The 26,291-nt window shown below is 47.7% G+C and overlaps 11 protein-coding genes across 11 annotated transcripts; 4 read left to right on the top strand and 7 right to left on the bottom strand.

Moving 5' to 3' along the window:
* Positions 1-97: 97 nt before the first annotated feature.
* On the top strand, positions 98-2,411 carry F5147DRAFT_568421 (Aldehyde/histidinol dehydrogenase; the record flags this gene model as incomplete). Its single annotated transcript, XM_041430901.1, has 15 exons — positions 98-226; positions 275-368; positions 425-540; positions 595-666; positions 721-756; positions 808-840; positions 890-896; positions 949-975; positions 1,025-1,088; positions 1,140-1,272; positions 1,333-1,508; positions 1,557-1,630; positions 1,683-1,833; positions 1,884-2,287; positions 2,344-2,411. 15 exons carry the CDS (start codon positions 98-100, stop codon positions 2,409-2,411), a joined length of 1,584 nt encoding a protein of 527 aa, XP_041297215.1.
* F5147DRAFT_382218 (uncharacterized protein) lies at positions 2,344-4,019 on the bottom strand. Its single transcript, XM_041429492.1, has 8 exons — positions 3,804-4,019; positions 3,658-3,739; positions 3,420-3,598; positions 3,342-3,367; positions 3,085-3,286; positions 2,973-3,030; positions 2,805-2,919; positions 2,344-2,752 (listed from the first exon to the last, which is right to left on the bottom strand). The coding sequence occupies exons 1-8, from the start codon at positions 3,819-3,821 to the stop codon at positions 2,527-2,529; spliced, it is 906 nt and encodes a 301-aa protein (XP_041297214.1). The 5' UTR covers positions 3,822-4,019; the 3' UTR covers positions 2,344-2,526.
* Positions 4,020-8,949: 4,930 nt separating this feature from the next.
* F5147DRAFT_569121 (uncharacterized protein) lies at positions 8,950-9,198 on the bottom strand (the record flags this gene model as incomplete). The annotated part of the gene is made up of 1 exon (XM_041430940.1): positions 8,950-9,198. A coding segment is annotated over one exon (249 nt), but the record flags the coding sequence as incomplete, so codon positions are not given.
* A 540-nt stretch (positions 9,199-9,738) lies between these two features.
* Positions 9,739-10,122, bottom strand: F5147DRAFT_547411 (uncharacterized protein; the record flags this gene model as incomplete). Its single annotated transcript, XM_041430347.1, has 1 exon — positions 9,739-10,122. A coding segment is annotated over one exon (384 nt), but the record flags the coding sequence as incomplete, so codon positions are not given.
* Positions 10,123-10,204: 82 nt separating this feature from the next.
* Positions 10,205-10,964, bottom strand: F5147DRAFT_649275 (uncharacterized protein; the record flags this gene model as incomplete). The annotated part of the gene is made up of 2 exons (XM_041433329.1): positions 10,205-10,498; positions 10,836-10,964. 2 exons carry the CDS (start codon positions 10,962-10,964, stop codon positions 10,205-10,207), a joined length of 423 nt encoding a protein of 140 aa, XP_041297211.1.
* A 458-nt stretch (positions 10,965-11,422) lies between these two features.
* On the top strand, positions 11,423-12,037 carry F5147DRAFT_542787 (uncharacterized protein; the record flags this gene model as incomplete). The annotated part of the gene is made up of 1 exon (XM_041430274.1): positions 11,423-12,037. A coding segment is annotated over one exon (615 nt), but the record flags the coding sequence as incomplete, so codon positions are not given.
* A 2,970-nt stretch (positions 12,038-15,007) lies between these two features.
* F5147DRAFT_769242 (uncharacterized protein) lies at positions 15,008-16,054 on the top strand (the record flags this gene model as incomplete). The annotated part of the gene is made up of 1 exon (XM_041441033.1): positions 15,008-16,054. The coding sequence occupies one exon, from the start codon at positions 15,008-15,010 to the stop codon at positions 16,052-16,054; it is 1,047 nt and encodes a 348-aa protein (XP_041297209.1).
* A 201-nt stretch (positions 16,055-16,255) lies between these two features.
* Positions 16,256-17,480, bottom strand: F5147DRAFT_674853 (uncharacterized protein). The gene is made up of 6 exons (XM_041435877.1): positions 17,373-17,480; positions 17,194-17,316; positions 17,014-17,132; positions 16,636-16,857; positions 16,531-16,579; positions 16,256-16,492 (listed from the first exon to the last, which is right to left on the bottom strand). The coding sequence occupies exons 2-6, from the start codon at positions 17,250-17,252 to the stop codon at positions 16,387-16,389; spliced, it is 555 nt and encodes a 184-aa protein (XP_041297208.1). The 5' UTR covers positions 17,253-17,316; positions 17,373-17,480; the 3' UTR covers positions 16,256-16,386.
* A 1,342-nt stretch (positions 17,481-18,822) lies between these two features.
* Positions 18,823-20,135, bottom strand: F5147DRAFT_769240 (uncharacterized protein; the record flags this gene model as incomplete). The annotated part of the gene is made up of 8 exons (XM_041441032.1): positions 18,823-19,048; positions 19,106-19,220; positions 19,278-19,335; positions 19,396-19,597; positions 19,662-19,687; positions 19,740-19,918; positions 19,978-20,059; positions 20,118-20,135. The coding sequence occupies 8 exons, from the start codon at positions 20,133-20,135 to the stop codon at positions 18,823-18,825; spliced, it is 906 nt and encodes a 301-aa protein (XP_041297207.1).
* A 207-nt stretch (positions 20,136-20,342) lies between these two features.
* On the top strand, positions 20,343-22,081 carry F5147DRAFT_674849 (cell division control protein 14, SIN component-domain-containing protein). Its single transcript, XM_041435876.1, has 6 exons — positions 20,343-20,456; positions 20,521-20,665; positions 20,717-20,791; positions 20,843-20,967; positions 21,023-21,264; positions 21,311-22,081. The coding sequence occupies exons 1-6, from the start codon at positions 20,403-20,405 to the stop codon at positions 22,038-22,040; spliced, it is 1,371 nt and encodes a 456-aa protein (XP_041297206.1). The 5' UTR covers positions 20,343-20,402; the 3' UTR covers positions 22,041-22,081.
* Positions 22,082-22,098: 17 nt separating this feature from the next.
* F5147DRAFT_382086 (P-loop containing nucleoside triphosphate hydrolase protein) lies at positions 22,099-25,401 on the bottom strand. The gene is made up of 22 exons (XM_041429490.1): positions 25,179-25,401; positions 25,034-25,104; positions 24,865-24,980; positions 24,743-24,797; positions 24,508-24,689; positions 24,354-24,450; positions 24,194-24,302; positions 24,102-24,145; positions 23,965-24,052; positions 23,850-23,916; positions 23,744-23,794; positions 23,687-23,694; positions 23,570-23,628; positions 23,438-23,519; positions 23,292-23,381; positions 23,148-23,240; positions 22,942-23,094; positions 22,815-22,889; positions 22,636-22,759; positions 22,401-22,583; positions 22,299-22,350; positions 22,099-22,245 (listed from the first exon to the last, which is right to left on the bottom strand). Exons 1-22 carry the CDS (start codon positions 25,260-25,262, stop codon positions 22,158-22,160), a joined length of 1,971 nt encoding a protein of 656 aa, XP_041297205.1. The 5' UTR covers positions 25,263-25,401; the 3' UTR covers positions 22,099-22,157.
* Between the last annotated feature and the right edge of the window lie 890 nt (positions 25,402-26,291).

Here is a 26,291-nt window from a genome sequence, read left to right as displayed (position 1 = left end):
CACAGCTCATATATGAGGTCACTCGCCGATCACCTGACTTCAACTTCGACGCGGACGGCTTTCCTGCATCCGCGAACGGGCCAGTTCCACAAGGAGCATGTTTCCGCAGCCCCTACCATTTTCTCATGCACTAAGAGTGCTGGTGAAAGCTCCGATTGCAACCAGACAGTCCAATCGATCGAGTCTCAGCTTGTGGTACAGAATGGCCAGTACGAACGCCAATGTTGTAAGTAGGCCTCAGGTCTACTACTTGGAGTTGCTAAGCCTCTTTTAGTGGGGTCTGCAGGACCCATCGTTGATAAAGTATCAATCGTATATCGATGGGAAGTGGGTGAGCGCAAAGGAGGGTGGAACTATTCTTGTTACCAGTATGCTATCCTCTTACAAGTGGGATACGATCAATTAATTCAGAAACCTATTACAGACCCTGCGACAGGTGAAGAACTTGGCACTGTTCCAGAGATGGGCCTTGAGGAGGCCAAGTCTGCCATTGCAGCTGCCGGGAATGCCTTTGCATCATGGGGCAAAACTACGGCCAGGGTTGATATCTTGAATGTCCTGCTGGCATATACTAACGTACACTCTGCATGACAGCACCGTCATGACATTTTGATGAAGTTCTATAATCTAATGCGAGAACACAATGATGACTTGGCCAGGATCATCGTGCGTGTATTACCTGAACAAGTTATTGGTTTCCTCACTCTTTGACAATGACAGACATTAGAGAATGGCAAGACGTTGACGGAGGCAAAGGTAACATCACTAGACATCTCCCCAGTCTCAAGCTAATTCCTTGGAAACAAGGGCGAGAATGCTTATAGTGCATCTTTCATGGAGGTAAGTAAATTCGGTTCAATTGAGTCATGTAACTGCATGTCATTTGCAGTGGTATGGTAGGTTATCCCGCCAGATGGCTTGAACCTTTATTCATTTTTTCTATCTTAGCTGAGGAGGCTGTCCGAATCTATGGAGGTTTGTCATTTCCGTTTCAAAGAGTTCATACATTGATTGTTGTTACCAGAACACATACCTTCGCCGTTCACCAACATTCGGAACGTTGTGATTAAACAGCCTGTCGGTGTCGTGTGAGACCTTTCATGCGATCATTTAATGCTTTATCTAAGAAAGCGCATCAGATCTATTCTCACCCCGTGGAACTTCCCTTCTGCCATGATCACGCGAAAATTGGGTGCCGCACTCGCAGCAGGTTGCACAGCAGTTATAAAGCCTCCACCTGAAACACCGTTTTCAGCTCTTGCACTAGCTGAGGTAAGACCTTTCTTATAATTCTTGCAGCTTTGGATTTTCACCGTCGTTGCTATTCGAAAGCTTTCTCGTCGCGCAGGTGTCCCAGATGGCGTCATCAACATTGTTACAACTCAAAAGAACGTCATTGAGGTCGGCCGTGAGATGTGCGAAAACAAAATAGTCAGAAAGATATCATTCACCGGATCAACACCCGTCGCTAAGAGCTTGTATGGCATGGCTGCCTCCACACTCAAGAAGTGAGCACCACCAAAACACCCTTCCGTGCTTATAAATACTCTCTTTAGAGTCTCCATCGAAGCTGGCGGGAACGCACCTTTCATTGTCTTTGATGACGCCGATATCGACCAGGCTGTTGAAGGTCAGCATAGGAAGATTTCTGAACCCTCTCCAGGCTGATCTATCTCTTCAAGGGGCAATCTTATGTAAATTCCGTGGTTCAGGGCAAACCTGTGTCTGTGCAAACCGTATCTACGTTCAGTCTTCAGTCTACGCTGCTTTTGCTTCTAAACTCGCTGAGAAAGTAACTGCGTTTAAAGTCGGAAATGGCTTGGATGAAACAACGTTGGTGGAATGCGCCAGTTAATCTCTGCCATTTTCTCACTCATTTCCAGGACGCATGGCCCTCTCATTCATGAGAGAGCAATCTCGAAGGTTGTGCGACATGTAGAAGATGCTGTTTCTCGTGGTGCCCAAGTATTGGTTGGTGGTAAACGTGTCGATGGGGCCGGAACTTTCTTTGCGCCTACTGTCCTTTCTGAGGTTCCCGCTGGAGCACTTTCCAATTTTGAAGAAACTTTTGGGCCTGTTGCAGCTCTGACGAAGTTCGAGACAGAAGAGGAGGTGATCGCCCTAGCAAACAATGCAGATGTGGGCCTCGCTGGATATTTCTTCAGTCGAGATGTCGGGCGTGTATGGAGAGTTGCAGAGGCGCTGGAGGTTGGTATGGTTGGCACCAACACTGGGATGATCAGCCATGCTACTATTCCTTTCGGTGGCGTCAAAGAGAGTGGTCTTGGTGAGTTTTTTTTATAGTTCTCCCGTTTGGCTAATACTGAACCCGTTTGATTTTAGGTCGGGAGGGAGGCCACGGTATCACGGAGTACTTGAATCAGAAGCTCATCACTTTTGGCGGGCTCTGAAATAACACACTTTTGTACACAACAAACCATGTATCATATCTGTTACCTGATGTCGTCAATTCACGAGAATAAAGCATGTATATAAACAAGACTGTATACATATGTGACTACAAATTCACAACTTCGCCTGGTGATGGCCCTCCTCAATGACAGGGTTGATGAGTGTGCCAATACCGTGACCCAACCATACCCTGCAGTCATCGCCGTTCTTGAGTACAATGGCGGGCTTCCTCGCGAAACCAACACCCTTGGGTGTTCCAGTCAAGATAACCGACCCAGGCTCCAGGGTGGTTCCCTGCGAGAGGAAAGAGACCGTTTGACGAACATTGAAGATTTGGTCGCTAATAAACAATCATCAGTGTGTGCTCTCTCGAGGGCATGGATAAGTATTACTTGGTGTTACCGTCCTGGAGGACTTGGCCGTTAAGCGTGCAAGTTAACGGGATTTCCTGGGGGTTGGGAATGGCGCTGTGCGACACAAGAACAGGACCGAGGGGAGTTGTGTTATCTATTCAAGTTCAAGTTAGTTACATCTCATCTTGTGGGAGAAAAATGACTTACCGAACCCCTTGGAGAATCCCCACTGGGAAGTTGTCAGTTGGTGCTTGCGGAATGACACCTATTGTCGCAGATATTAGATCAGGCGGCCTCAAAACAATAGTGTAAGCTTTACATCGTTGGCACCAGTGTACCCGAGGACGTAGTCGAGAGCGTCCGCCTCAGAGACATCCTTGGCCGCCTTTCCGATGATGATGGTGAGTTCTACTTCGTAGTCGGAGAGGTGCTCTTGTACAGGCTGAGCAACCTTGGGAATGAAGATTGGTGCATTGGGGCCGATCATCGACGCCAGGGGCTTGTAAAACAAGATGGGGGCGCTGCATATCACAATTTTGAATAGAATCCAGAAAACATTGGATGCCATCTACTTACGCAGGCTTAGCCATTTTTGTCTCTGCCTGTTTGTGGCGTCAATATCATACTATATCACTCGATTTCGACAGAACTTACTGCGTGGTCCGAGTAGTTGAGACCCAAGCACCGAACGACCTTCATCTCTTCGCGAGAGAGAGGAGAGAGGAGCTTCTCGACTGTTAAAATATTGCTCGTAACGTGAGAGGCAGGGTCAAGGGCAGACCCAGAGATCTCATAAGCTCTGATGGTCTGTTTGTTCCATGCAGCCAGGCCAACTGTACGTCACGAACATAAACATATAGTCAAGGAAGTACAGAATGAGCTTGTGATTTACCATCAAGTCTGGGGTCAACCGGTTGTCCGATATGGATTTGTGCGGTCTCTGCAGCGACAAAGCGAATGAGTCGCGTCCATTGCTGCGGTCGCGATTCCTCTATGTGAGCATATAGGTCCACTTTGATAGATATATGTTGCACATACTGTTGAAATGGGTGCCATGATGATCAACAACAAAGATTGGGGGAGGTCTGGGAATGCGCACCTAAGCGTAGAACTCGTTATTTACTTGGACCCACAGTGGGACACTCAGCGCTCAAGGCTTCACGCGGTCGTAAACGCTCCTCCGAATTTCCGTGTCACGTTCCAGTCACGTGGCGGCGACGCGTTTAATTTATTCAAAGATGCTCATCACGATAGGGTGCGGTGAAAAATTATCCAGCCAGTTATTAACTGGGTTATTAACCCAGGAGATGGCAGTTAATTATTAACCGACATTTTTTAATCTATGTTTCAATGCTCGTGAGGGACTCAAACCAAACAAGTCCAATATTTTATTCAACCGTGAGACAACAGTCAGGAAGGACTCAGAAACTAGATATGGTATCGTTGAACTATCAATGTTTTGGGGAAAGGAACCTCTTTTAGGTTCGTTCGACAGAAGACTAACTCCAGGACCCTAAGAGAGGGAAAAGGGCAAGAATGAGCGATGTTTCCCCCAAGTAGAGGGAGCAGAGGCGCACACAAAGGGCCAAAGAATCAGACATCAAGTCAAGGCATTTCAACCATAGAACCAAGTTCTAAGGGCAAACATAAGAAATGTCAAAGAATACCTAAAGGCAACACACCTGAGGCTACAGGCAAATCTGTCCTCGAGTTAACCCTAGGTGGTCTGCAGGTCTTTTCAACCACACTGCAACGTCTCATTCCATGACATCTGGGCCAAGGGAAAAGCCACCCCCAGAGACGTTCTATGATGGACAAGCGACAGACTGAGAAAGGCAGCTGGATAGTGGTGGGAGGGGTGGGCCAGACACTGTGAACTTCAACCCCAAACTCCACTGTGGAGGAGCCCCAGCCAACAATGTGGGAAAGATTCCCAACAAAGACAGGCTGATGAAGATGGGGTTCAATCCCCAAGGAGGCATCCCAAGCCTGACAATAGACAGCAATGGTATCACCAGCACCCAGAAAGGGGATGCCAGAGTTACCAGTGTCAAAATGACAATCAAACATCCAGGAATCGTGGTCAGATAGGGGTCGAGATCCATCAATAAATAAAGATGCAGCAACAGAAATGACAGATGAGGAGACTAGAGGGAGGGAGGGAGTGAAACCGTGCTCAAGAGAGAGGTCTGGGGTATTAGGACGGTCAACAGATAGAATATGCATGTGAAGGAGAGGAAAGGGAGACTGGAGCTATGCAAGACCCTGCAACGCTTGTTAAATACTCCAATGTCATCAACCGGGTCCCTAAATGAGGAGCTGAACAGGTGACAATCGCGCCCACAAATTAATGGGACAAAGATCCATAAGGTCAAATTAAGGCTAATGGATCTGCCTAGCCCAAGCATGAGGCCAGGGAGAGAAAAGGGTCTGACAACCAATTGATGTTAATGACAATGAAAATCATGTGTCCTAACTGACCCAATACCAAGGAGCATGAAATACTCTGGAGCAGGAAGCCTGCCCACTGGTATCCAAGAACATCTTGATGATAAACAAACACAGAGGGATGGGAGGGAGGGAATTTAAAAGAGCAGATCGATGTTCAAAGGTAATGACTCTAGGAGATGATCGATGTGCTGATACACGCGCCAGGCTATTGGTAGCAAGAAAGAGGAGAACGAAGCTGTCCTTACTCGGCTCATACATAGACTTTGTTCTATGCGCGTGTTCGTTCCTCACTCTTACATAAAACCTGATCTATGTTTCAATGCTCGTGAGGGACTCAAACCAAACAAGTCCAATATTTTATTCAACCGCAAGACAACAGTCAGGAAGGACTCAGAAACTAGATATGGTATCGTTGAACTATCAATGTTTTGGGGAAAGGAACCTCTTTTAGGTTCGTTCGACAGAAGACTAACTCCAGGACCCTAATGAGAGGGAAAAGGGCAAGAATGAGCGATGTTTCCCCAGAAAGGTAGGAGCTTGACGACGCAAATAGCGCAAGCTTGCCCCAAGTGATAGGAGGGAAGCGAAGACTTACAACAAAATTTTTAACGCACAGGAGGCAATGCATAATGTGTGAAAGGTTCGAGTATTGGCGTGTCTTGAAGGTATGGTGCCATGATGACAGCGTGTTGTCTTAAATACCTTAAGAAAGCATCACCACCCCATCTACCCATAGACTTCACCGTTTCAAAGGAAACTCCCCGCAACAAGTACTCCAGTGTGCCTCCAATGCGGATACCATGGCCTTTCAAAGGCTCGATCTGAAGAGAGCGTGAGGCGTGGTCCAGACCATGCAGAAACTCAGAGCGAGTGAGTGGACGAAGACCAGTGCGATGCTTCCAGCTAAAAAGAGGAGCTGATGTGGGCGCGGAGTTTACTGCAAGATGATTCGACAATGCATAAGCCAGGTCTGCATCACCAGATTGTGGTGCGAAGTACAGGTCTTCCCCAGTTGGGGACATCTTGGTGCAAGGTAAGTGTAAGATGGTGACACGTAAACCGTGACGGTCCTCTCCATAATGAATGTCTGAGCGTTTGACATGCAAGGAGGGATCAAAGGCAGACAAAGAGCGGAGAGTTACCTCTCCCACGCGTGCGAGAGAGAAAAAGGATACAGTGAGGCATCCAAAGATTGCGGTGTCGAGAGGAGCTGACAGATCTAGTACTGAGCGTATAGCAAGCAAAGTACTGATGGTGAAGGGGTGACACTTTACACGTTTTGATGTAGCTGGTGCTAAACACGCAGCACCTGCTAATGCCGAGGAGATTTGCGCTGAGTCTGGTAACCAGTCGAGTCCATGTAACAGGTGCCAGGCTCGGACACCATAAAAGTAATTCTCTAGGGTTTTTCCGGAGTACAATCCAGCGCAGCTAGCAATGAAGCTCAGCAGTAAAATGGAGGAGGCAGGGCCACGTTGGTCTTCGGGAATAAGCCGGGCATTGCAAAACACATGAAATACTAGTAATCCAGCACCGTAGGTCTCACGAGTGCTGGAGGCAAGCGAGTGCCCAATAACTGTGAGGATGCGATTGAGATCAACATCTGTCAAAGCAATATACATCCCACTATGACCAAGAGGTTTATGGCGAGTTGAAGGCAGCCAGAGGCGAAGACGGTCTTGAGCTAAACAGTGAGGACGAAGGTTTGAAGGTAAAGGATTGAGGGAAACTGCGTAAGGTCTGGGACTGGCGGTGGGCAGTGACTCTGGCGCTAATGTGGCCATGTTTACAAAGCGTGACTCGTTAATCACTCCAACTCTCTCGGAACCGTAAGAGTTCCTCTCCATAATCCCAGTGCTCTGGCCTGTCAGCCACTGAGAAAGTACTTGAGTGCCGTTGAGAGTGGGAACAGGAGGAGGAAGACAGGGTGTCGAATTCATCGTGCACGAAGTCTTGAAGGGCGGAGGGGAGAATAATGGGGGGAAGAAGCATGGTGGTGGGAGGGAATACTCCACGCGAGGGACCATCTGCTGGGTTGGACGCACTGGGGACATAAGAGAGGTGGAAGGAGGTGTGAGGACCAAGAGGTTCGAGCATAGAGAGAATGCGTCGAAAGACGCAGTTGGTTGCCCAGTTTTGGCTCCTTCCATTCTTCCAGCCCTCAACGACTCCGAGGCTGTCGCAGTGTAAGCGGAAATGTCCACCAGCCGAGGGAATGCCAAGGCGGATGATGCAGAGTATGAGTAGTTCGAAACCAACTGCTTCGGCCCAGCCGATGTCTTTGGCTCCGTTGAGAGATTGCCAATCTCGGCGCAAGCTCCAAGCGCGCCAAAACCCCTTGATAACAACTCCAATTCCGACACCGGAGCTTGCATCAGAGAATGCATGGATGTCGATGATTGAGAATGGCTGAGGGATGATCCGGTGGAGGGAAGGGCAGGACAATTGCTCTGTCCACCATGCAAGGTCCTCGTTGAGATGCCGGATGGAGTGATATGGCACAAATGGACGTGAACTGGCAATGCTGAGCATGGATTCCAAGGACGTGAGATAGGCATGGCCCTGGGGAAGAACGAGGCAGGCATGTAACAGTTTGCCATAGAGCTGCTGCGTTTCGAGAAGGACATGAGTGGGACATTCGAGCCACCGAGCGATGGCCGCCAAGTACTTTTCTCTTTTGGCATCAGCCAATGCAATGATGAGATGTGTGAGGTTCCACAGAAGTCCAATGAATAAAACGGTATAAGCGAACTGAGTATCCTTTGTAATCTCCCAAGGAATGCCCAAATTGATGGAAGACTCGTCAATATCAGCAAAAGAACTACTGAAAGGTTGGTCTTCAGGAGTGCAATTAGAAACTGTGGAGAAGTCTCGTAGCGGGAAACGATGATCCTCACTGAATACTTCGCATGTTCCATCCTCAAAGGTATCACCCTCAAACCAAATTTGACCCCCCGTTTGACGCATGCCGCCAGTAGACAGGTGCTGGCGTACAGAATCGCGATAGCTGTTATAAGCACGAAGATGTTCACACCTAATCCTGAAGAATAAGTGGTCATCGACCCACTTCGTGAGAGGACCGAGTCCCAATGCGCGAAATAAGTCTGCACCAGCATCAGCAACGTAACCGTAGGCTCCTGCTGAGGGCCCCATACCAAACGAAGTACAGGTGTCCACATAAAACGAGTCAAGGTCGGACCGCACAACAGTAGCCGGCCATTGGGCAGACAGAAGAGGGATAGTTCTGTAAGCTTCTGCAACATCTCTGGTTGCAGCCTGCGAACCAGGGGGAAGGTGGCGTATAATGGAACAGACTGTGTCAAAAGTGCCCCAGGTGCAAGGGAAGTTGTCGGATATAACCATGGAGTTGATCGAGGGCTGCGGAGCACGTGGAGAGGGAGAATGCGGAAAAGAGAAGTTTTGAATGACCCGAAATCTACTGGGTTTACCAGACTTAGGAATGATCGAGACTGGTGACGTTTGAAAGGGTCCCACCAGAGACTGCAAGTCAGAACGTGTGAACGGGCCGATGTACCGACCAGCAAGAAGTTCTCGATCGATGATGTCATCAAGTGCCTTGCTATGTTCCATGAGAGAGGGACTGTTGAGGGGAATTTGAGAAACGAGAATGTGAGGGAGATCCAGGTTAAAACCAAAGCGAAAGCCGTTTGTAATCTTGTGGTAACGCTCCCGAAGACCATGTTCCTCAAGCAAAGCTTCCCAAGCCAACACATTATAAGGACACACTGGATGAGAGCGTCTGTGCTCGAGGGCAGTTTTGAGCTCCATGGGAGAGCGAGAGACACCCGGAGCATAGGTGTCGTTTGTCATGCAAGCGAGATGGGCAACTTCGACCTCGTTGCCAATCGACACAAAGCGGCTTGTCGCTGCTTTGGACGAGCAACTGGCGAAGGACCCGTTTGCTGACAGTAGAATAGGAATTGTCCCACAGGCGGTCTGCGGGACATTCGGCGAAAGGATGATTGTTGCGCCCGAGACAAACGGCGCACACGGTGGGAGAGCGTTGGCCGTGTGCGCCGTTGGAAAAACCTGCAGATGAACGCAGTGTTTTGTCCTGCCTAGCGCTTTTGTTACGCGAGGAGGGGGAAGGAGAGTGCTCACGCTCAGCCACTGATGAGCGCTGATCGACAGAAGGTATGGAAGCGCGAGGTCTCTCTTTGGAGGTGCGATAGTCCTCTCCTGATGACCTGGGGTTCAGACTGTGCAACCTCTAGAGACCGAACATAATCGCAAACGCAAAACACAGATCGCATACCGCAAAACAAAAACGCAATGCAACGCAACGCAAGTAACCAAATATAAGTCATAGATAGTATCATGACAACAAGTGCGGATAACAAGTGGAAATGAAGCAAACAACATTAATATCGATTTGAAATTTTAAAATGAAGGAACGAACCTTGAACTCGAAGTCTAAGTCAGCACGCTCTCGTTCAGTGTGATAGAGACAATCGAAGGTCCGTGACAATTCAACTTTGTCAATCAGAGCGATGTTCCATGCTCCAGCAGGCAATGGAATAGCTTGATGCCACGCCCGACGTTGTTCCTCCTGATAGGCAAGGAGAGCACACCGCTCAAGAGCATTGTCAGACGTCCAATAGGTGTGTGACATGAGTGCACCGAAGAAGTTAGCCAACATAAGAACGCGTGAGCTGTCCCAGCCACGTTGTTGTAAAGAGGCAATGAAGCAAGGGATGGCATGAGAGAAGTCGAGCGGAGCGAGGAGATGATCAGCGATCACACCAGAGGCAGGACACGCAGCGTTGGCAGCAATCCAGGTGGTGGAGCCATCTGTGGCAGTTGTTGGTACTAAACTATCGTCATCAGTAGTGTGGAAATTCAGCCGCGCATCTGCGAGCCCTTTGTTGGTCCAGTAGTAAAGCTCAATGAATTGTACTTTGTCCAATTTACGTAGAGCGAAGTCAGACACAAGTATAGCTTCGGAAGCCTGTGTGGGACGAGGGCGGTCAGGGATGGGAATATGGTGTAGACGGTTTTTTCTTCTTGTCCTCTTCAGCAAGCAGGTCGGCTTGAAGCTTTTCAGCGGCCGCACGCTGGGTGGATGCTTCGTCAATGATACGTTGCTCCTCCGCGGCCGCTAGAGCATCAGCTGCAAGTTGCCCCTGCCAGCGGATCCTTGAAGTTGAATTAGTGGCGGTCCAGATGGTGGTCAAGATGGCCGCAGCTTGCTCGTCGGTGGTCAAAGGACCGAGCAAAGGCGCACGACTGCTCTGAAGATCGGCGGAGGTGAAATCCGGACACTGTTCAAGATGCAGATCAGCCAAAAGTCGAGTCATAGTAAGATGTAAAAGAAAATCTAAAAGAGCAGATCGATGTTCAAAGGTAATGACTCTAAGAGATGATCGATGTGCTGATACACGCGCCAGGCTGTTGGTAGCGAGAAAGAGGAGAATGAAGCTGTCCTTACTCGGCTCATACATAGACTTTGTTCTATGCGCGTGTTCGTTCCTCACTCTTACATAAAACCTGACACATATTGACAGTCGGCACGTGATTTTTTCGTCCAAGCTATTAGATGGCCAAATATAAAAATTCAAATTCTATTAACTGTTATTAACTGATCGAAAACAGGTGCACATTGCCTTCCAAGGGGAGCTTTGCCAGTAAAAGGCGAAAATCGGCTGCTGCAGAACTCGGAATAAGGCCATCGTGAACTGTTTCGGATGGAACTGAGGTGTCGAGAACTGAACCACTCATAGCTGTCATATCTGTAAGGAGGTCTGCGATACAAGCAAAAAGTTAGATCAGTAGAATTTTAATTGACATATCTATTATCCCAATCACTCTGTCGTCCGACACTCCGAAAAATGTTCCTGACATATTAGTATGATTCAGGTGCAACCCAATGGCTGGAATGACACAAATATGTCAGTATGAGATTCTACGAGCCTTTATCCACCCAACATGAGGCAAATCAGGACGAATTTGATATAACGGCATGCCTAGGATGCCATGGTAGGACATGGTACATTATGTGTATTCTACGTTAGTTCGAGGCACGAGAACGTACGTAGAATTAGATCTATGTGGCGGCGCAGTGTTTTCGGGTTCTCATGCTTCTTGGTTTGTACTTCCACTCAGCACTCGCATTTACTATTCTCCGCGACGGCACCCTCGTTTCGTCGCAGCTTCTTTAAAAAGAACATTCTTCAGTTAATATCATTATGCCGCACATTCGCAGTGATTCCAACTTGAATTTATGCCCGGATTACAATTCGGAGGACTTCACGAACACTCGAGCGCAGCTAGTGAATGATAACACTACAGAAGAACAAGCGGTGCAGTTGCTCAGAAATATCTGGCTAGCTAACAACAATCTAGACAAGCGTTTATGGCAACAACAGCTGGAGAATGACAGGGAGGAATTAGCCCATCAGCGACACATGGAAGAAGATGAGCAAGAGCGTTTGAAACAAGAACGTATCAATGAGGAGGAGGACGCACGCAAGGAAGAACGCAAAAAGAATAAACACAAATACATTCCAATTCAGAATTCGGGCATACCAGACGACCTGGCGGTCACTCCTTGCTCATACGCGCTGCGCAAGCTCGACAAGGGAGAGTATCTTGAGTTGTGGTATTTCACAAACAGCGGATTAGATGAAGCCTCAACTAAGAAGACGGTAGACAACGATGCAATGATTCTATCCTCGTTACCGGACGGTTCAACAGCTTGGGTGTCATCAGCCTCGACTCGTAGCGCACGTTCAGTCGTCAACGACGAGGACCTACCATTCGAGGAATTCTGTCAGGCATGTCCTCGTTTCCTAGCAGCCTTAGAGGAAGCAGACTGGCTGCAAGACAGGATTAGGATGACGGCTATCTTTTGGAGGAATCTGCAGATTCACAAATACCGGTCTCTCCGAGACCCATTAGCCCAGAAAACGCTGTTAGTCTACCAAGTGGAACAACGGAGACGTTGGCACGTTGCAGCCAAATCCGCGGTAGGTCCATATGATCTCTCAATAATCAACGAGAAGGTCTTAGAGGACATGAGGAGCAAAGTCTACTGGGAGGATCGTTCAAAGAGAGACAATGCGCAGGATTACAAGGTCAGCAATCGTTTCATTAGTTGTAAGCAAGCACACACTAATCATTATTTCGCCTTAATTATGTCACGAATTAAAACATTAAATCTTGATATAATATACCAATTGCTTCGCTACATGCCTCACACACCGCTACATGCCTCACCCAAAATGCCACATGCCACACGCTTCGCTTCATGCCACAGTCGGATCACTGATTTAACTCGTCTTCGCAGCAGTGAGAGTACAAAGATTCGCACAAACGTACAGTGTCCCCGGATCATAGCAATAGAGCGAAAAGACCGCATCAGGATTTTTGTGCTGGCGCAAGCGGAGGCGTCCTCTCCGCCTGCGCCGTATGTCTGGGACGCAACCCGCACAAGATCATCGAATGCAAGTCGGCCAAACTCTGGGACGAGTCGCACGACACTATTTGTGCACGAATCGGAAGGATCTCACCATGCGAGACGGAAAAGCGGTTTGCAGCGACTGGCAGAGAGTCAGCGGATGTGCGGAGATCACGCACGACCGAAGGCATTTCTGTTCGGGATGCGGACTCTCGACTCACGGGGCTCAAATGTGTCCTCGAGCACAGAAGGCATAGAGCGCTCACGCCATATAACGCAGGAGCATGGGAAACAGAACTCGTCGCAACAGGTCTCATTAACAGATACCCGCATATTCCTGAGAGCCTACGTCGGGGTTTCATGTTGGACATTCCTAATATTAAGATCACGCAAGCGCCTCCAAACAAAGACTCTGTCACTATATACCAACAAGAATTCCTATCTATTGTGCAAATCGAGCTTCAGAAAGAAAGATATATTGGCCCGCTTAGTTTTAATGAAGTCGAAAGTCTTATCGGACTGTTTCAAACATCTCCCTTCTTGATTATTCCGAAGCCGGGTCGCCCAGGTCGATACCGGATCATTCAAAATTATTCTTTTCTGCACGTTCCTTCTGTCAAGTTTCCCAATGCTTCCATCAATTCATATATCGATTCCAACAACTTTCCCAGTACCTGGGGAACGTTTCACGTCCTCGCACTCACCATCAGTAGATTGCTGCCCGGTTCGCAGATCGCCATCAGAGACGTCTCTGAGGCGTATCATACCATCCCAATCCACACATCACAATGGCCAGGATCGGTTGTCCGGATCTCAGAAGAACAATTCTGTGTCGACACGTGCATGTGTTTCAGCCTCCGGCCATCAGCCAGAGCGTATGGGAACCTGGCGGATGCCGGTCTTGACCTATTTTGATCTAGAGGAATTGGACCGAACTCTAGATGGGTCGACGATCACATTTTTATTCGAATCCTCAAAGAATGTATACCGGACTACAACGTCAAGAGGGCATTATGGCACAAGGAGATTAAGAAAAGAGGGAGACAGCAGGATGGAGGTAGAGTCTGGTTTGGAGGCCACATTTTCGAAGATGGCATGCTGGAGGAGTTCGACGAGGACTGTCAGTTTCCGATCAGGGACTTCTCGGGAGCATCGCCACGATCTGCGGAAGACGGACGTTTTTCATGTAGCATGGAGGACATCGACGAATTTTCGGAAGAACTCGACATTCCCTGGGAGAAACTCAAAGACAAAGCATTCAACTTCAACAATCCTTACATCGGCATTATCTGGGACCTGGAATTGGACAAAGTATACCTCGCGGAAGAGAAGAAAACTAAGTATCTTACAGCAATCGAAGTCTGGCAGAAACGAGGTACGCACGTTCTTCTGGACATACAACAATTGTACGGTAAGCTGCTGCACACTACCCTGGTGGTACCGAAAGGTCGCGCTTACCTTACGTCCTTGGAGGCAATGCTACGCATTGCCTCCCAAAAGCCATTTATCTCACGACGACCAGTTAAGAGTCTCGAGTACGATCTTCTCTGGTGGTCGACGATTCTGCGATCTTCCTTCGTCGGACGACCAATTCCCAGACCGCTTACGCTGCATGACCCAGCCGCATACTCTGACGCCAGTTGGGGCGTCGGAATTGCTATCATCATTGGCGATAGATGGCGAGCCTGGCGTTTACGCAAAGGCTGGCAGACACTCGATGGACAAAAGGACATTGGATGGGCAGAGGCAGTTGGATTCGAGCTCCTTGCTATGCACATTGTCGGAATGGGAAAGTCAGAGAGACATTTCAGAATTTACAGGGACAACAAGGGCATCATCGAAGGATGGCGCAACGGTCGTAGTAGAAACAAAGCGGTTAACCTGGTCTTCAGACGAATGTTCAACCTTATCTACAGTTCCGCAATGCCTTACTCATTCCACCCAGCCTATGTCACAAGTAAATGTAATCCAGCAGATGAACCATCAAGAGGTATCTACAAGAGCGCAGAATACCTCCTCCCCTACATCCCCATCCCAGCCAAGCTTCAGCCCTTCATCGTCGATCCCTTCGTCGTATCCATGAACCCAGCAGACTATAGTACAGACAGAACGGACGCACCCATCGTCAAAAGCTCTGCTCGCAACGATACAGATGAATCTCACAACGACAGTCACAGAGCAACCAAGGACTCACTCTTCTTCATCCATCGAGAGCAACAGCATCATCGTCAGTAATTCCAGATTCAAAGTGTCGCTACCAACAGAGCTACCCGCTAAGCCTCAGCCTTACAAGAAGGGGTTAGTACCTGTGACGTCGCAGTTACGCCCGCACTGCCTAGCATGAGAACGGCTAAGGTTATGGTATCCATTGAAGATGAGAGTAGCTGCAGGTCCAGACGGAAGGTATCTCGCGATCACAGAAGAAGACTTAGAGAGAGTGCTCACCGTCATGAATTTATCATGGACAGCTGGGACAAGAGAATGTTACGGCGCAGGTTTTCTCATTTTTCATGTATTCTGCGACGAGAGATCAATTCCAGAGGATGAACGCTGTCCGGTTGACACACGGACCATCCTTAACTTTGTCTCCAGTTGCGCAGGGTCATACTCAGGCAAAACACTTACGAATTACGTCTACGCTGTCAAAGCTTGGCACACGATACATGGACAGTCTTGGATAGTCAACCAGGATCAGTTACGAGTGTCACTAGATGGGGCAGCAGAACTTACACCCTCTTCGTCTAAACGCTCCAAACGAGAACCATTCATGGTGAAACTGATCCTTGAGATTCGAGCGCATCTTAATCTAGACACCCCGTTGGATGCTGCCGTATTCGCGTGCTTAACGACAGCATTCTATGCATTATGTCGATTGGGAGAACTCACAACGAAGACGATGAAAGACTTTGACCCGGGGAAAACAGTCAAGCGCTCGGATGTGGAGTTTGACGTCGAGGACAGGCATCATTTTCATGCGACCAAAATCTTTATACCACGTACCAAGGTATCAGCATCGGGAGAGAGCGTTTATTGGGCGCAACAAGACAATCAGACAGATCCAAAGACGGCGCTATTGCATCATTTCGCAATAAATGATCCGCAGCGCGACGGACATCTCTTTGCGTGGAAGCACGTCAAAGGAATGAGACCGTTGACGAGGAACGAATTCTGGAAAAGGATTAACGGTATAATCAAGAGAGCAGGTCTAGGAAACTTTAAAGGACACGGATTGCACATAGGCGGCACTCTGGAATACTTGCTGCGCAGAGTGCCTTTCGACGTAGTGAAGTCGATAGGCAGATGGTCCAGTGAAGCCTTCACCGGGTACCTTCGCAAACATGCGCATATATTAGCCCTGTACCTTCAAGAATCCCCAGCGTTAGAACCTTTTACCAGGTATACAATGCCCCCAGTGCACTAAACAGTGAGTAATATCGATTCTTAATATGCTTTGCCCTCCTCCTTGGGAGACGGGAGTCCATGCTGCGCCTGACGCGTCACAGGGCTCCTTTCGGGTTTTTTGGGAATCATGGCTCATCCTGTAGTGCTGCCGTGGTCCGGTTCGGTCCAGTTCAGAGGGCCCTGGACGAGAACTGAGAACCGGTCCATGGTCCGGTTCTGCAAAATCTTCGAACCCCGAACCGGACCACAGAGAACGGTTCTCTGTGGTCCGGTTCAGTTTTTTTCTGGTCCGAACTCGAACCGAACCCGAAAATTTTCAGTGGCAAGCGCGAAAAACAAAACATTGAAATACTAGTTTACACATCGAGTAGCTACTCTAATGATGACTCCATACCCCTCTGCCTCTGTAGCTGCTGAAGATGCTGACGTGGCCGGCGCTTCAGAAAAAATTGTGATGCTGGTGGCCGCAGGATTCTCCAAAAGTGGAAAGCCCACATGATGAGAGCCATATTGATGAAGACTGACCAATTCGTGAGGACACACTCTGACATTTTCAAGTAAGGCGTAAGAAATGGTCGAGAGATGAACGATACTACTCACCGACGGCCAAAGCCAAAAGTGAAAAACCGGAGATCAACCGGAGATCATCGCGTGCGACCTGCATCATCAATCCAACGCTGAGGATTAAACCTGTGTGGTTCGGGGAAGACTTCAGGATTGTTTGTGATAGCCCTGAAGCACAAGCGTCAAACCCAAAGGTGAGAGGACGAAAATGATGGTAGTTCTTCCAAATGATGTCCTCAATCGCGCAATGCGCAAAGCCTGTAGTGCAAGGTGATCGTTCAACATCGCATCATCACAACTCAAATAAAACGTACCTCCAAAAACTCTCATCGTATTGAAAGATTGGGTCGCGTCCAGCGGGGTGAGAGACAACGGGCGAGAGACAGAGGGTGAGAGACAGTGGGCGAGTGAGACACTGGCAAGCGAGCCAGCAAAAGCCAGCCGGCAAGAACAGCAAGCGAGTGAGAGGGGATGCAGTGAGGTGGCGGGCATCAACATAGGCGCAGGTGGCGTGGCGTGTGATGGGTTGTGCGCTGGTAGCGATGGGTGCTGGCCCTTGAGGGAGCCATCAGCATTCAGAGCACAAATACGCACCTCTGCAGCATAGCGCAAGACACAATCCCTCCAAAATCCACCTTGACCGTGCCTAACATATCCACCTCCAGTAAAAGGTAGTCTTGCGCAGTGTTGTAGCCGGTCCTCAATGAATAGAACTTCCTGTTATAGAGGTGAGCAGGGTGAGAGACTTGAGAGTTTAATTAGTTAGTGCTTACCGGTATACCTTCGAAAAGGCTAAATGTAGCTTGATTAATCAACAATGTGAATCCCGAAGACGACAGTCTGACGTCGAGGCAGGTGTTGTCGAAGTCGAAGTCGATAAGGGTTCGGAATGGTTCGGGAAGGCCGAACCAGAACTGGACCGTTTGGGAAGATCTAGAACCGAGAACCGTTTTCCGGTCCGGTTCTGGCTGGCGCAAGAACCATGGACCGAACCGCGGAGAACCGGACCAAAAGTCCGGTTCGAACCATGGTTCTGGACCGGACCGCGGCAGCACTATCATCCTGGACTTTCCTGCAGGTTCGAAACGATGTTTCGGGTCGCAAACCCTTCGGGTTTGAGCCCAAATAGCTTCAATAGTTATTTGTTACTATTTATTAGAAATCAGCCGTTATTCAGAACTAATAAAGCTGATTTCTTGAACGTTAACACGAAAAACTGTTAGCAACACATAGATTACAGTTCTTGACCGATGTCCCTCCAGCGTTGAATTATTTACAGTTAATAACCCGGTTAATAACTCGGTTAATTAACCGCTGTTAAAAATTATTGAATTTTTCACCGCACCCTACATCACGATCACGAGCCTCGAGGCCCAGTAGAAACCGAGACGACAGAATATGATATTTAATGTTTGTATCGTACTCGATATGATGAGATAAGGCAGATAATGGAAAACGCACATTGAGCGCATTGCATCGTATCAGCTTGAACATGCTTGTAACTTCACTTTGTCTTGTATTGCATCGCTCGTAACTTTGCGTTTTGCTTGTTTTTGTCTCAATTTGCTCACACATCTTAGCCTGATGCTAGAGGAATGGGCTGATATGAGGATGCTGGGTGCACCGGTGAGTTTCGGGACGATTCTGACAGTGCGGCAGGCAGCGATGATGTCAACAGTAGTTTTTTATCTTCAGTTATCAGTATCACATTGTTTGAATAGAATGGCTGCAGTGCCTTACTAGGCCTGCACACTGTGTCCGTCATGTTATGTGCGTACAGTACTACTGAATTTGATTCAAGTGTGTGTGCTATGTCTAAACTGTATAATATATCTAGTCTGTATAGTAATGTCCAACATGTCAAGATTGTGACTATTTATATAGGTTGTAAGGCTTTGTGACAAACTTGTAAAGGAGGGACTTGTCGAATTGTATTGCTTGTACAATTTTGTACAAGGGCTCGGTAGTTTGCTGATGTTCAGTGGCGTTGGTGAGTTTTTAATAGTTCTCCTGTTTGGTTAATGCTGAATCCGTTTGATTTTAGGTCGGCCACGGTTATCGAGGAGTACAGCTTGAATCAGAAACTCATCACTTTTGACGGGCTCTGAAATAATACACTTTTGTACACAAGAAACTATGTATCATATCTGTTACCTGATGTCGTCAATTCACGAGAATAAAGCATGTATATAAACAAGACTGTATACATATGTGACTACAAATTCACAACTTCGCCTGGTGATGGCCCTCCTCAATGACAGGGTTGATGAGTGTGCCAATACCGTGACCCAACCATACCCTGCAGTCATCGCCGTTCTTGAGTACAATGGCGGGCTTCCTCGCGAAACCAACACCCTTGGGTGTTCCAGTCAAGATAACCGACCCAGGCTCCAGGGTGGTTCCCTGCGAGAGGAAAGAGACCGTTTGACGAACATTGAAGATTTGGTCGCTAATAAACAATCATCACTTCAGCGTGTGCTCTCTCGAGGGAATGGATAAGTATCACTTGGTGTTACTGTCCTGGAGGACTTGTCCGTTAAGCGTGCAAGTTAGCGGGATTTCCTGGGGGTTGGAAATGGCGTTGTGCGATACAAGAACAGGACCGAGGGGAGTTGTGTTATCTGTTCGAGTTCGTCGTATGAAGTCATATCTCATCTTGTCCGAGAAAAATGACTTACCGAACCCCTTGGAGAATCCACACTGGGAAGTTGTTCGTTGGTGCTTGCGGAATGACACCTATTGTCGAATATATGAGATAAGGCGGCCTCAAAACAATAACAATAATGTAAGCTTTACATCATTGGCACCAGTGTACCCGAGGACGTAGTCGAGAGCGTCCGCCTCGGAGACATTCTTGGCCGCCTTTCCGATGACGATGGTGAGTTCTACTTCGTAGTCGGAGAGGTGCTCTTCGACAGGCTGAGCAACCTTGGGAATAAAAATTGGTGCATTGGGACCGATCATCGACGTCAGGGGCTTGTAAAACAAGTTGGGGGCGCTGGATATAACAATGTTTGCAATTTTGAATAGAATACAGGAAAAATTGGTAAGCATCGACTTACGCAGGCTTAGCCATTTTTGTCTCTGCCTGTTTGTGGCGTCAATATCATACTATATCACTCGATTTCGACAGAACTTACTGCGTGGTCCGAGTAGTTGAGACCCAAGCACCGAACGACCTTCATCTCTTCGCGAGAGAGAGGAGAGAGAAGCTTCTCGACTGTTAAGATATTACTCGTAACGCGAGAGGCGGGGTCAAGGGTAGACCCAGAGATCTCATAAACTCTGATGGTCTGTTTGTTCCATGCGGCAAGGCCAACTGTATGTCACGAACATAAACATATAGTCAAGGAGGTACAGAATGAGCTTGTGATTTACCATCAAGTCTGGGGTCAACCGGTTGTCCAATATGGATTTGTGCGGTCTCTGCAGCAACAAAGCGAATAAGCCGCGTCCATTGCTGCAGTCGCGATTCCTCTATGTGAGCATATAGTAGAATAGATATATGTTGCACATACTGTTAGAATGGGTGCCATGATGATCAACAACAAAGATTGTGAAGGTCTGGGAATGCGTACCTAAGCGTTAGTTACTTGGACCCCACACTGCTGGCAGTACAGCTTCACGCGGTCGAGACCGTCGTACTAAGTGCTAATTTCCGCGTCACGTTCCAGTCACGTGGCAGCGACGCGTTTAACCCATTTGAATTTCCAAGATTCAAACAATTCATCAATTGCTCGTCACGAGCCTCGAGGGAAGTCCTGACCAGTGATTTCTGAAACAACGGAATTATCTCTTCACCGATGTCGTCAACAGTGAGCTCGATGAAGACGACGCTGCAGGATGCTTTGGACGATGTGAGTAACAAGGATGATCTTGAGGATGGGTTCGGTTAGTTATGACAATGGTTTACCACTACAGGTGACCTCAACACGTTCATCATTTGGAAGACGAAATAGAGCTCTGGCTGTTCTTGAGCACCAGCTTGCGCTTGCATGCGTGCAGTCCTCCAATGATGATACACTAGAAACGTATTTGGACCTTCAAGACGCTTTTGAATCCAATGGTGGGGAATAACCACCCAACCTGCTGCGTACCGTCTAATTCGGATATATAGTTCCATCGCGGATCTTGGCTTGGATACAATGTACGACACCTCAACTAGAACTGTGCGCAAGCAAGAGCTCCACCAGTAAGTACGCAGCCTTTTTCTTCCTCAACATCATGGCTGACTGAATCACAGAAGAGCGTGATACTGAAATGGATACCTCGTGCTCCCAGTTATGTCAAGGCTTGTCAATAATCCAAGGAGTCTCTCTTCACCACAAATCAAGCAAGTCTTTTCTGGGTCGTCGGTTTTCTCTTGAGGTTGGTTGTGTTTAGTGAAGTCCTTGAGATGCCCAAACCTCATCATCCATCGTAGATTTTGATCGGGTTATTGCTTACTTCTCGACACACGCCAACCATTGATGCCTCTTCGAGGGAAAACAATTCCCAATCACCAGAAAAACCTGCGCCCTTCATGCATTTGACATCTGCTGTCTTGGATACTTTGTTGTGTATTCTGGTTGATTCCTCTCCAGCGCTACGCGCTTTTGAGGAAGTGAATGGGGTTCAAGCAGTGGTAAAGATACTCAAACGAGCAGGAACACCACGCGAAGTCAGGTGGGTTACCCGTTCCATTGCTGTGCAATCACTGATGTAGATCCAGAATGAAATGCCTCGAGTTTCTCTACTTCTATCTGATGGATGAGACTCCCACCCACATACAGCCTGATGAAGCACACTCACTACCTTCCTCCCCCGTTGCCACCCAACCTAGCACACCTATTCTACTTCCTGAATCCAAAATATTTGCTCGTCCTGCATCTAGCGCCTCGAATATCTCATTTGCGTGTACCTCTACCAGGTCGTCATCGAATTCATCAACCTCATCTTCTTTCTTCTCCATGTCAACAGGTTCATCGACAACTAGTACAACCACTAGCTTCGAGAGCATCCACACACCTTCGCCTATCAAGAAATCATATTCCACCTCCACTTTCACTTCATCAGACCCACGCACTCCTCCTAGCTCACCACCTTCGATAACATCCAGCACTAGAAAGATACCGGCTCCACTACAGTCACGTTCGATGCTCATGCTACGGAAGGAAGTGGACTATGAGCCGCTGAGCCCAAAGAAACCCAGAGGGTTCCGACCAGGTCTCGGAGTCACTGATGCACCCATCCCTACCACACCTTCCGTATCACGTTTTCGAGAGACGATTAGCAGTAAGACCTTCCTATCAGGCCGTGCTGAGGGTGCAGAGGCTCACACAGGCAGGCATGACCGTGTGCGGACCATTGATGAGAAGAAAGAAATACTAGGGAGCATGCTGGGGAATGTAGATGCTCTCGTCGATGGTGTGAGGAAAGCAGGCATATGGGGGCTTGGCTAATGCTCTCGATGCTGCTCTCATACCAGCGTCATCTGCCCGAAATTTGTGGAATACATTTGGTGGTGTTACAATATTGATATGGATATACTTGGACTGATACGATCGATAAGGTGCCAACTAAGAGCGGATTTGCGCAAACTCTGTCAAAAATTTCTCTTGCGCACGGATAACGACCTTGACATGGTCGAGGGAAAGCGGTTCATTTCTGTGCATTCTCATGAGTAACAGGGAAGCAAACACACGGACAATAATACTTACGCAGAGAGTGCTAACGCCTGGGCGGTCCGGACAAGGTTCTTAATGGTGCGTCCTAGAAACTATATTGAATTCTGATAGGCAGGATGACAGGGATATGCTGACCATTAAACGGCTTTTGCGCCAATACTTCCAGATCTGAGTGAGAAATATAACAACGTGGCTCTTTGCCATCGATGTTGACGAACTCTTCAGACTCTGAGTCCAAAAATGGCCACCCAGCAAGCTCGATGAACTTTTTCCAGATCGTAAGCCGGGCCGAAGCATCTAACTCAGGATATTTGATCGCTGTTTAGATTGTGTTTATTTCAAACTGATATGATATAAATGGAGGACGGACCAATGGAGAACCTCGAAAGAAAGGCATCGTCAAACGTTTGGATGCGATTTGTTGTCAAGAAGAGCACACCGCGGTGGTACTCAATGACCTTTAATGCAACGGAAACCAGTGCGTTGCGTGCCAGCTACAATAAAATGAGAAATGTATCGTGGAATTAATGATGAATTGCAAAAACGTACGTCATGGAAACTCCTCTGTTCCAGGAACACGTCGGCTTCATCAAGAAGAACTACGGCGTCCCATACGGTAGCTAACTAGTAGAGAATTCTTATCAGTTCAGTCGAAATTGTACATCATGGCATGTACCTTCAATATCGCCGAAAGCTTAGATTCTAGGTGTGAAGGCTCTGTCGACAATTCCGCAGAGCTCACGATGTACAAAGGCCTCTTGAGGTGTTCAGCGACAGCTTCAGCTGTTAGCGTCTTTCCGGTCCCAGGAGGCCCATGAAGTACCGCAATCTTACACAGAATAACATGAGGTTGACAGCATTGGGAGGTACAGGGAAACCTACCAAACCTCCACCTTTACCTGTGATGACGTCCGACATAAGATGCTGCGACGTATTGACATTCTTAGTAACATTGACAAGTCCCTTGATCAGGTTCTGCTTGACCATCAACAATAGCCGGACAATAAACAGAGGGCTATTACTTACTTTAACATCATCATCTACAACCAAGTGGTCCCAGGCTTTCTCGTCATACGTGATGTCATCAATATGTTCGACATCGAATGATTTCCATCGCTGTAGCCCGTCGTGAGTCAGTCGAACCAAATTAACTTGAAAAGAGTTCAACTTACTTTGCTCTTGAGATCGAAACCATTCACAAAAGCCGGAAGTTGATCGTGTTTGCCCTCTGGAATGTCAGGGATCTTCTCGTCTCTGAGACGACATTAGTGCATGGATTAGAAACAAAAGCAATGATATCATACGGGTTACACGTGTAGCCCTGTCTAACATTGAATGCACGCTCATCGATAATGATTCGACTCTAGGGTCGAATCAATAAGCTCGTTTCCATTCTAGAAAAGAGAAGGAAGGAAAATTACCCCTTTGTCTGAGCACAGTTATTAGTCTGACGGCAACGTAGAATGGGTCAGACATACATGACTTATAATGGAAACCACCAGAAAATGATCCATACAAATTCCCTCGGGCTAAAATGATGTTTAGAACTTCTGTACATCTAACAAAAAGCGTGAGGCACTGTACCGGTTAGCTTGGCGCGTACATCGTCTGTCATGATTTTGCAATCCAGTTGTGACAGTTTCATCGTTCCCTAAACGATCATGAGCTCTCATGAATTGCAAGCGCAAAAAGTACAAACATCGTATTTTGGAACCGAGAAATTCTTTTTCTCGTCGATATATCTGTATCCGTTCCACCTCGTTGTCTCGGAATTCAGGTAAAATGATCTGTAGGCAAGTAATGAGGACCGGATCCTTCGTATACAATGCAACATACGCTAAACTGTTACTATAGCTTGCGCTACTGAGCGTAAATCCAGTCTGCAGCAAGATTGGAACAGACAGTTACTATCATATATTATTACTCACCAGGTCACCCTTCTGTGTAGTATAGTACTTGATACCCCGCTTGAAGTAGTATCTGAGCAAGTCGAAAGCAATGTGTCCGTAAGAGAGTTGAAGCTCGAGTTCTTGAGCGCTGTAACCTCGTGTCAACCTAAATGTCAGGACAGTATATAAATGTGCTCACGTCGGTTCGAATTCTTTCTCTATCATACCTAATAGGACGCCAAAATGCTCTGACACGTCCTCGAAGTACCGCCGGGCGTCTTCCTCGGTTTTATGTACTGTATTAAGGGATGAGATTGTCAATGGGGATATCATATTATCATGGCCAGACATACGGCCCAATGCATCTGTGCAACCCATATCATTCGCTTTTTGCTTGAGATCTTCACCATCCAAATTTGAAGTAAGAACTTGTCGGACGTCCGCAAGATCGGCCCGAAGGTCATCTATTCTTGCGAAAAAATCCAGAAGAGGATACGTCGGGTTTTGTTTGATAAAATTATTCCCAATGGCGCAGCTGCCAAGGCGACGCTAAGATTGACCAGGCAATAGCTTATATCACAATCTCACCGAAAGAAATCAATCAATACACTGCTGAAGTTGCTCACAATCAGTTCAGGGGGTGCTAGACGAAGTCGTCAATACAGGCCAACAGTAATTTGATAGTAACAGTCGTGGAAAATCGTGCGTACATTGCTCATCCTCATATTGGACATCGAGATAGAAATAGTTGTTCAGATCTATGCGCTGAGAGACAGGCTTGATGAACGATGGATCATATGGTCTCCAGGTGCATGTAGCACCATCCCTGTGTTTGCATGTAAGCGAACAGTCAGAGCAGTCAAGTAACTCATTACAGACCACATCTGAAAACGTCGCAAGTAACGATTCTGAGTGTTCTGCGTCTTACTGACATTATCTTCTGAAGCCGCCTGATTCGTTCGATTAGCAAAACTTGAAATTCAGATGCGCTCTACGGTGAACATGGTGAATATGGGTTACCGACCTTGGCTCCAGTAGCGTCCTCTGCTACATTCATGCCTTCGGATGTGATGGCGTCCTGCAATGAAGCTGTGTTGTCGTCGGGCATGACCTCAGAGTCTGCAAGGTAGGAAGAATGTGAATGAGATGTGGGCTTGTAAGTTTGAGAGATGAAAGAACGGTGGATGATGTTTTAAACCCATCCCAGCAACGCCAGTCATCGATTTTGGAATTCTCCAGATGCACACGCGTTATGCACGCTCCGCTTCGAAACTTGATTTCCGCCACTCAGGCCCTAATGGGGGACTCAAGTCAGACAACATAACAATACTAAGCTTCTGATACACTTGTTCGCTAGAATTGGGGTGGTAGATTAGGATCTTGTGAGTCACATTGGGCACGAGCCTTTCGAATTCGCAAGGCATCGATTGCATTCAAATGACTGTGCGAGCGGACTCGAGTCAACAAAGATAGGGATAAACAGTGGGCAACTTCTAGAGACGGTGTAAGTCCGCGTTGGAACACGATTATTTCACCTACATAGTCCAGAGGAGTGATTTTTTTACGGCTACACACCAAAGGGAGAAATGTGATTCGGATGCACAATATGTGTACACAGATAAAGCATGCTTCGCTTGAGTGAAGAAGGAACCACATTGCCATCGCAAAAGAACTACTTCCGACACCCGGTAAGGGAAATTACCTATAAACTCATCAGTACTGACAGTACTGCAGCGACCAGCGTTGCAATTATTGCACCCACCAATATTAATCATCCTTGCGAAGTTGACGGCCTGTAATTGGCAAGCCCGAATGTCACGTGATCCAAAGTTCAGTCATGAGTCAATGTTCCTGACTGTGCAATATTTACTCATGGACAACTCGTGGAGGGAATCACGGACCCGGTCGTGTGTCCTTAGTGTATCAAACAAACCCATCGGGCTTATTATTTATGCCGGTCGCTTCCGAGCGAGGGGAAACGCATGGTTGCCGAATGGACTTGTCCGTTCGGGCTAGCCTGGGCCACAGACTGAACGGAAAAACGAATCAGCCCATTGAATGAAAAATATTCTGTCAGAAATATGTTCAAGTTGACACACTGTGCCACTTGATGTAAATCGCTTCACTAACCAGATAT

The sequence above is a fragment of the Suillus discolor genome, assembly GCF_016758755.1.
Source record: "Suillus discolor strain FC423 chromosome Unknown F5147scaffold_7, whole genome shotgun sequence".
In the NCBI taxonomy this organism is placed as follows: Eukaryota; Fungi; Basidiomycota; class Agaricomycetes; order Boletales; family Suillaceae; genus Suillus; species Suillus discolor.
This window is presented reverse-complemented; position numbering and strand designations above follow the sequence as displayed.

Coding starts and splice junctions, on each gene's coding strand:
- F5147DRAFT_382218 (XM_041429492.1), bottom strand. Junction 3,287..3,341: donor ACAAAAATGGCTAAGCCTGC/GTAAGTAGATGG, acceptor TGTGATATGCAG/CGCCCCCATCTTGTTTTACA. Junction 3,031..3,084: donor GGTACACTGGTGCCAACGAT/GTAAAGCTTACA, acceptor CTGCGACAATAG/GTGTCATTCCGCAAGCACCA.
- F5147DRAFT_674853 (XM_041435877.1), bottom strand. CDS start 17,252: ATGTTAGGCACGGTCAAGGTGGATTTTGGAGGGATTGTGTCTTGCGCT. Junction 16,858..17,013: donor TTGCTGGCTCGCTTGCCAGT/GTCTCACTCGCC, acceptor CTTGCACTACAG/GCTTTGCGCATTGCGCGATT. Junction 16,580..16,635: donor ACTTTTGGCTTTGGCCGTCG/GTGAGTAGTATC, acceptor TGAAAATGTCAG/AGTGTGTCCTCACGAATTGG.
- F5147DRAFT_674849 (XM_041435876.1), top strand. CDS start 20,403: ATGTCGTCAACAGTGAGCTCGATGAAGACGACGCTGCAGGATGCTTTG. Junction 20,666..20,716: donor AGACGCTTTTGAATCCAATG/GTGGGGAATAAC, acceptor TCGGATATATAG/TTCCATCGCGGATCTTGGCT. Junction 21,265..21,310: donor GGAACACCACGCGAAGTCAG/GTGGGTTACCCG, acceptor ATGTAGATCCAG/AATGAAATGCCTCGAGTTTC.
- F5147DRAFT_382086 (XM_041429490.1), bottom strand. CDS start 25,262: ATGCCCGACGACAACACAGCTTCATTGCAGGACGCCATCACATCCGAA. Junction 23,917..23,964: donor TCTCGGTTCCAAAATACGAT/GTTTGTACTTTT, acceptor ATGATCGTTTAG/GGAACGATGAAACTGTCACA. Junction 23,520..23,569: donor CAGGGCTACACGTGTAACCC/GTATGATATCAT, acceptor ATGTCGTCTCAG/AGACGAGAAGATCCCTGACA.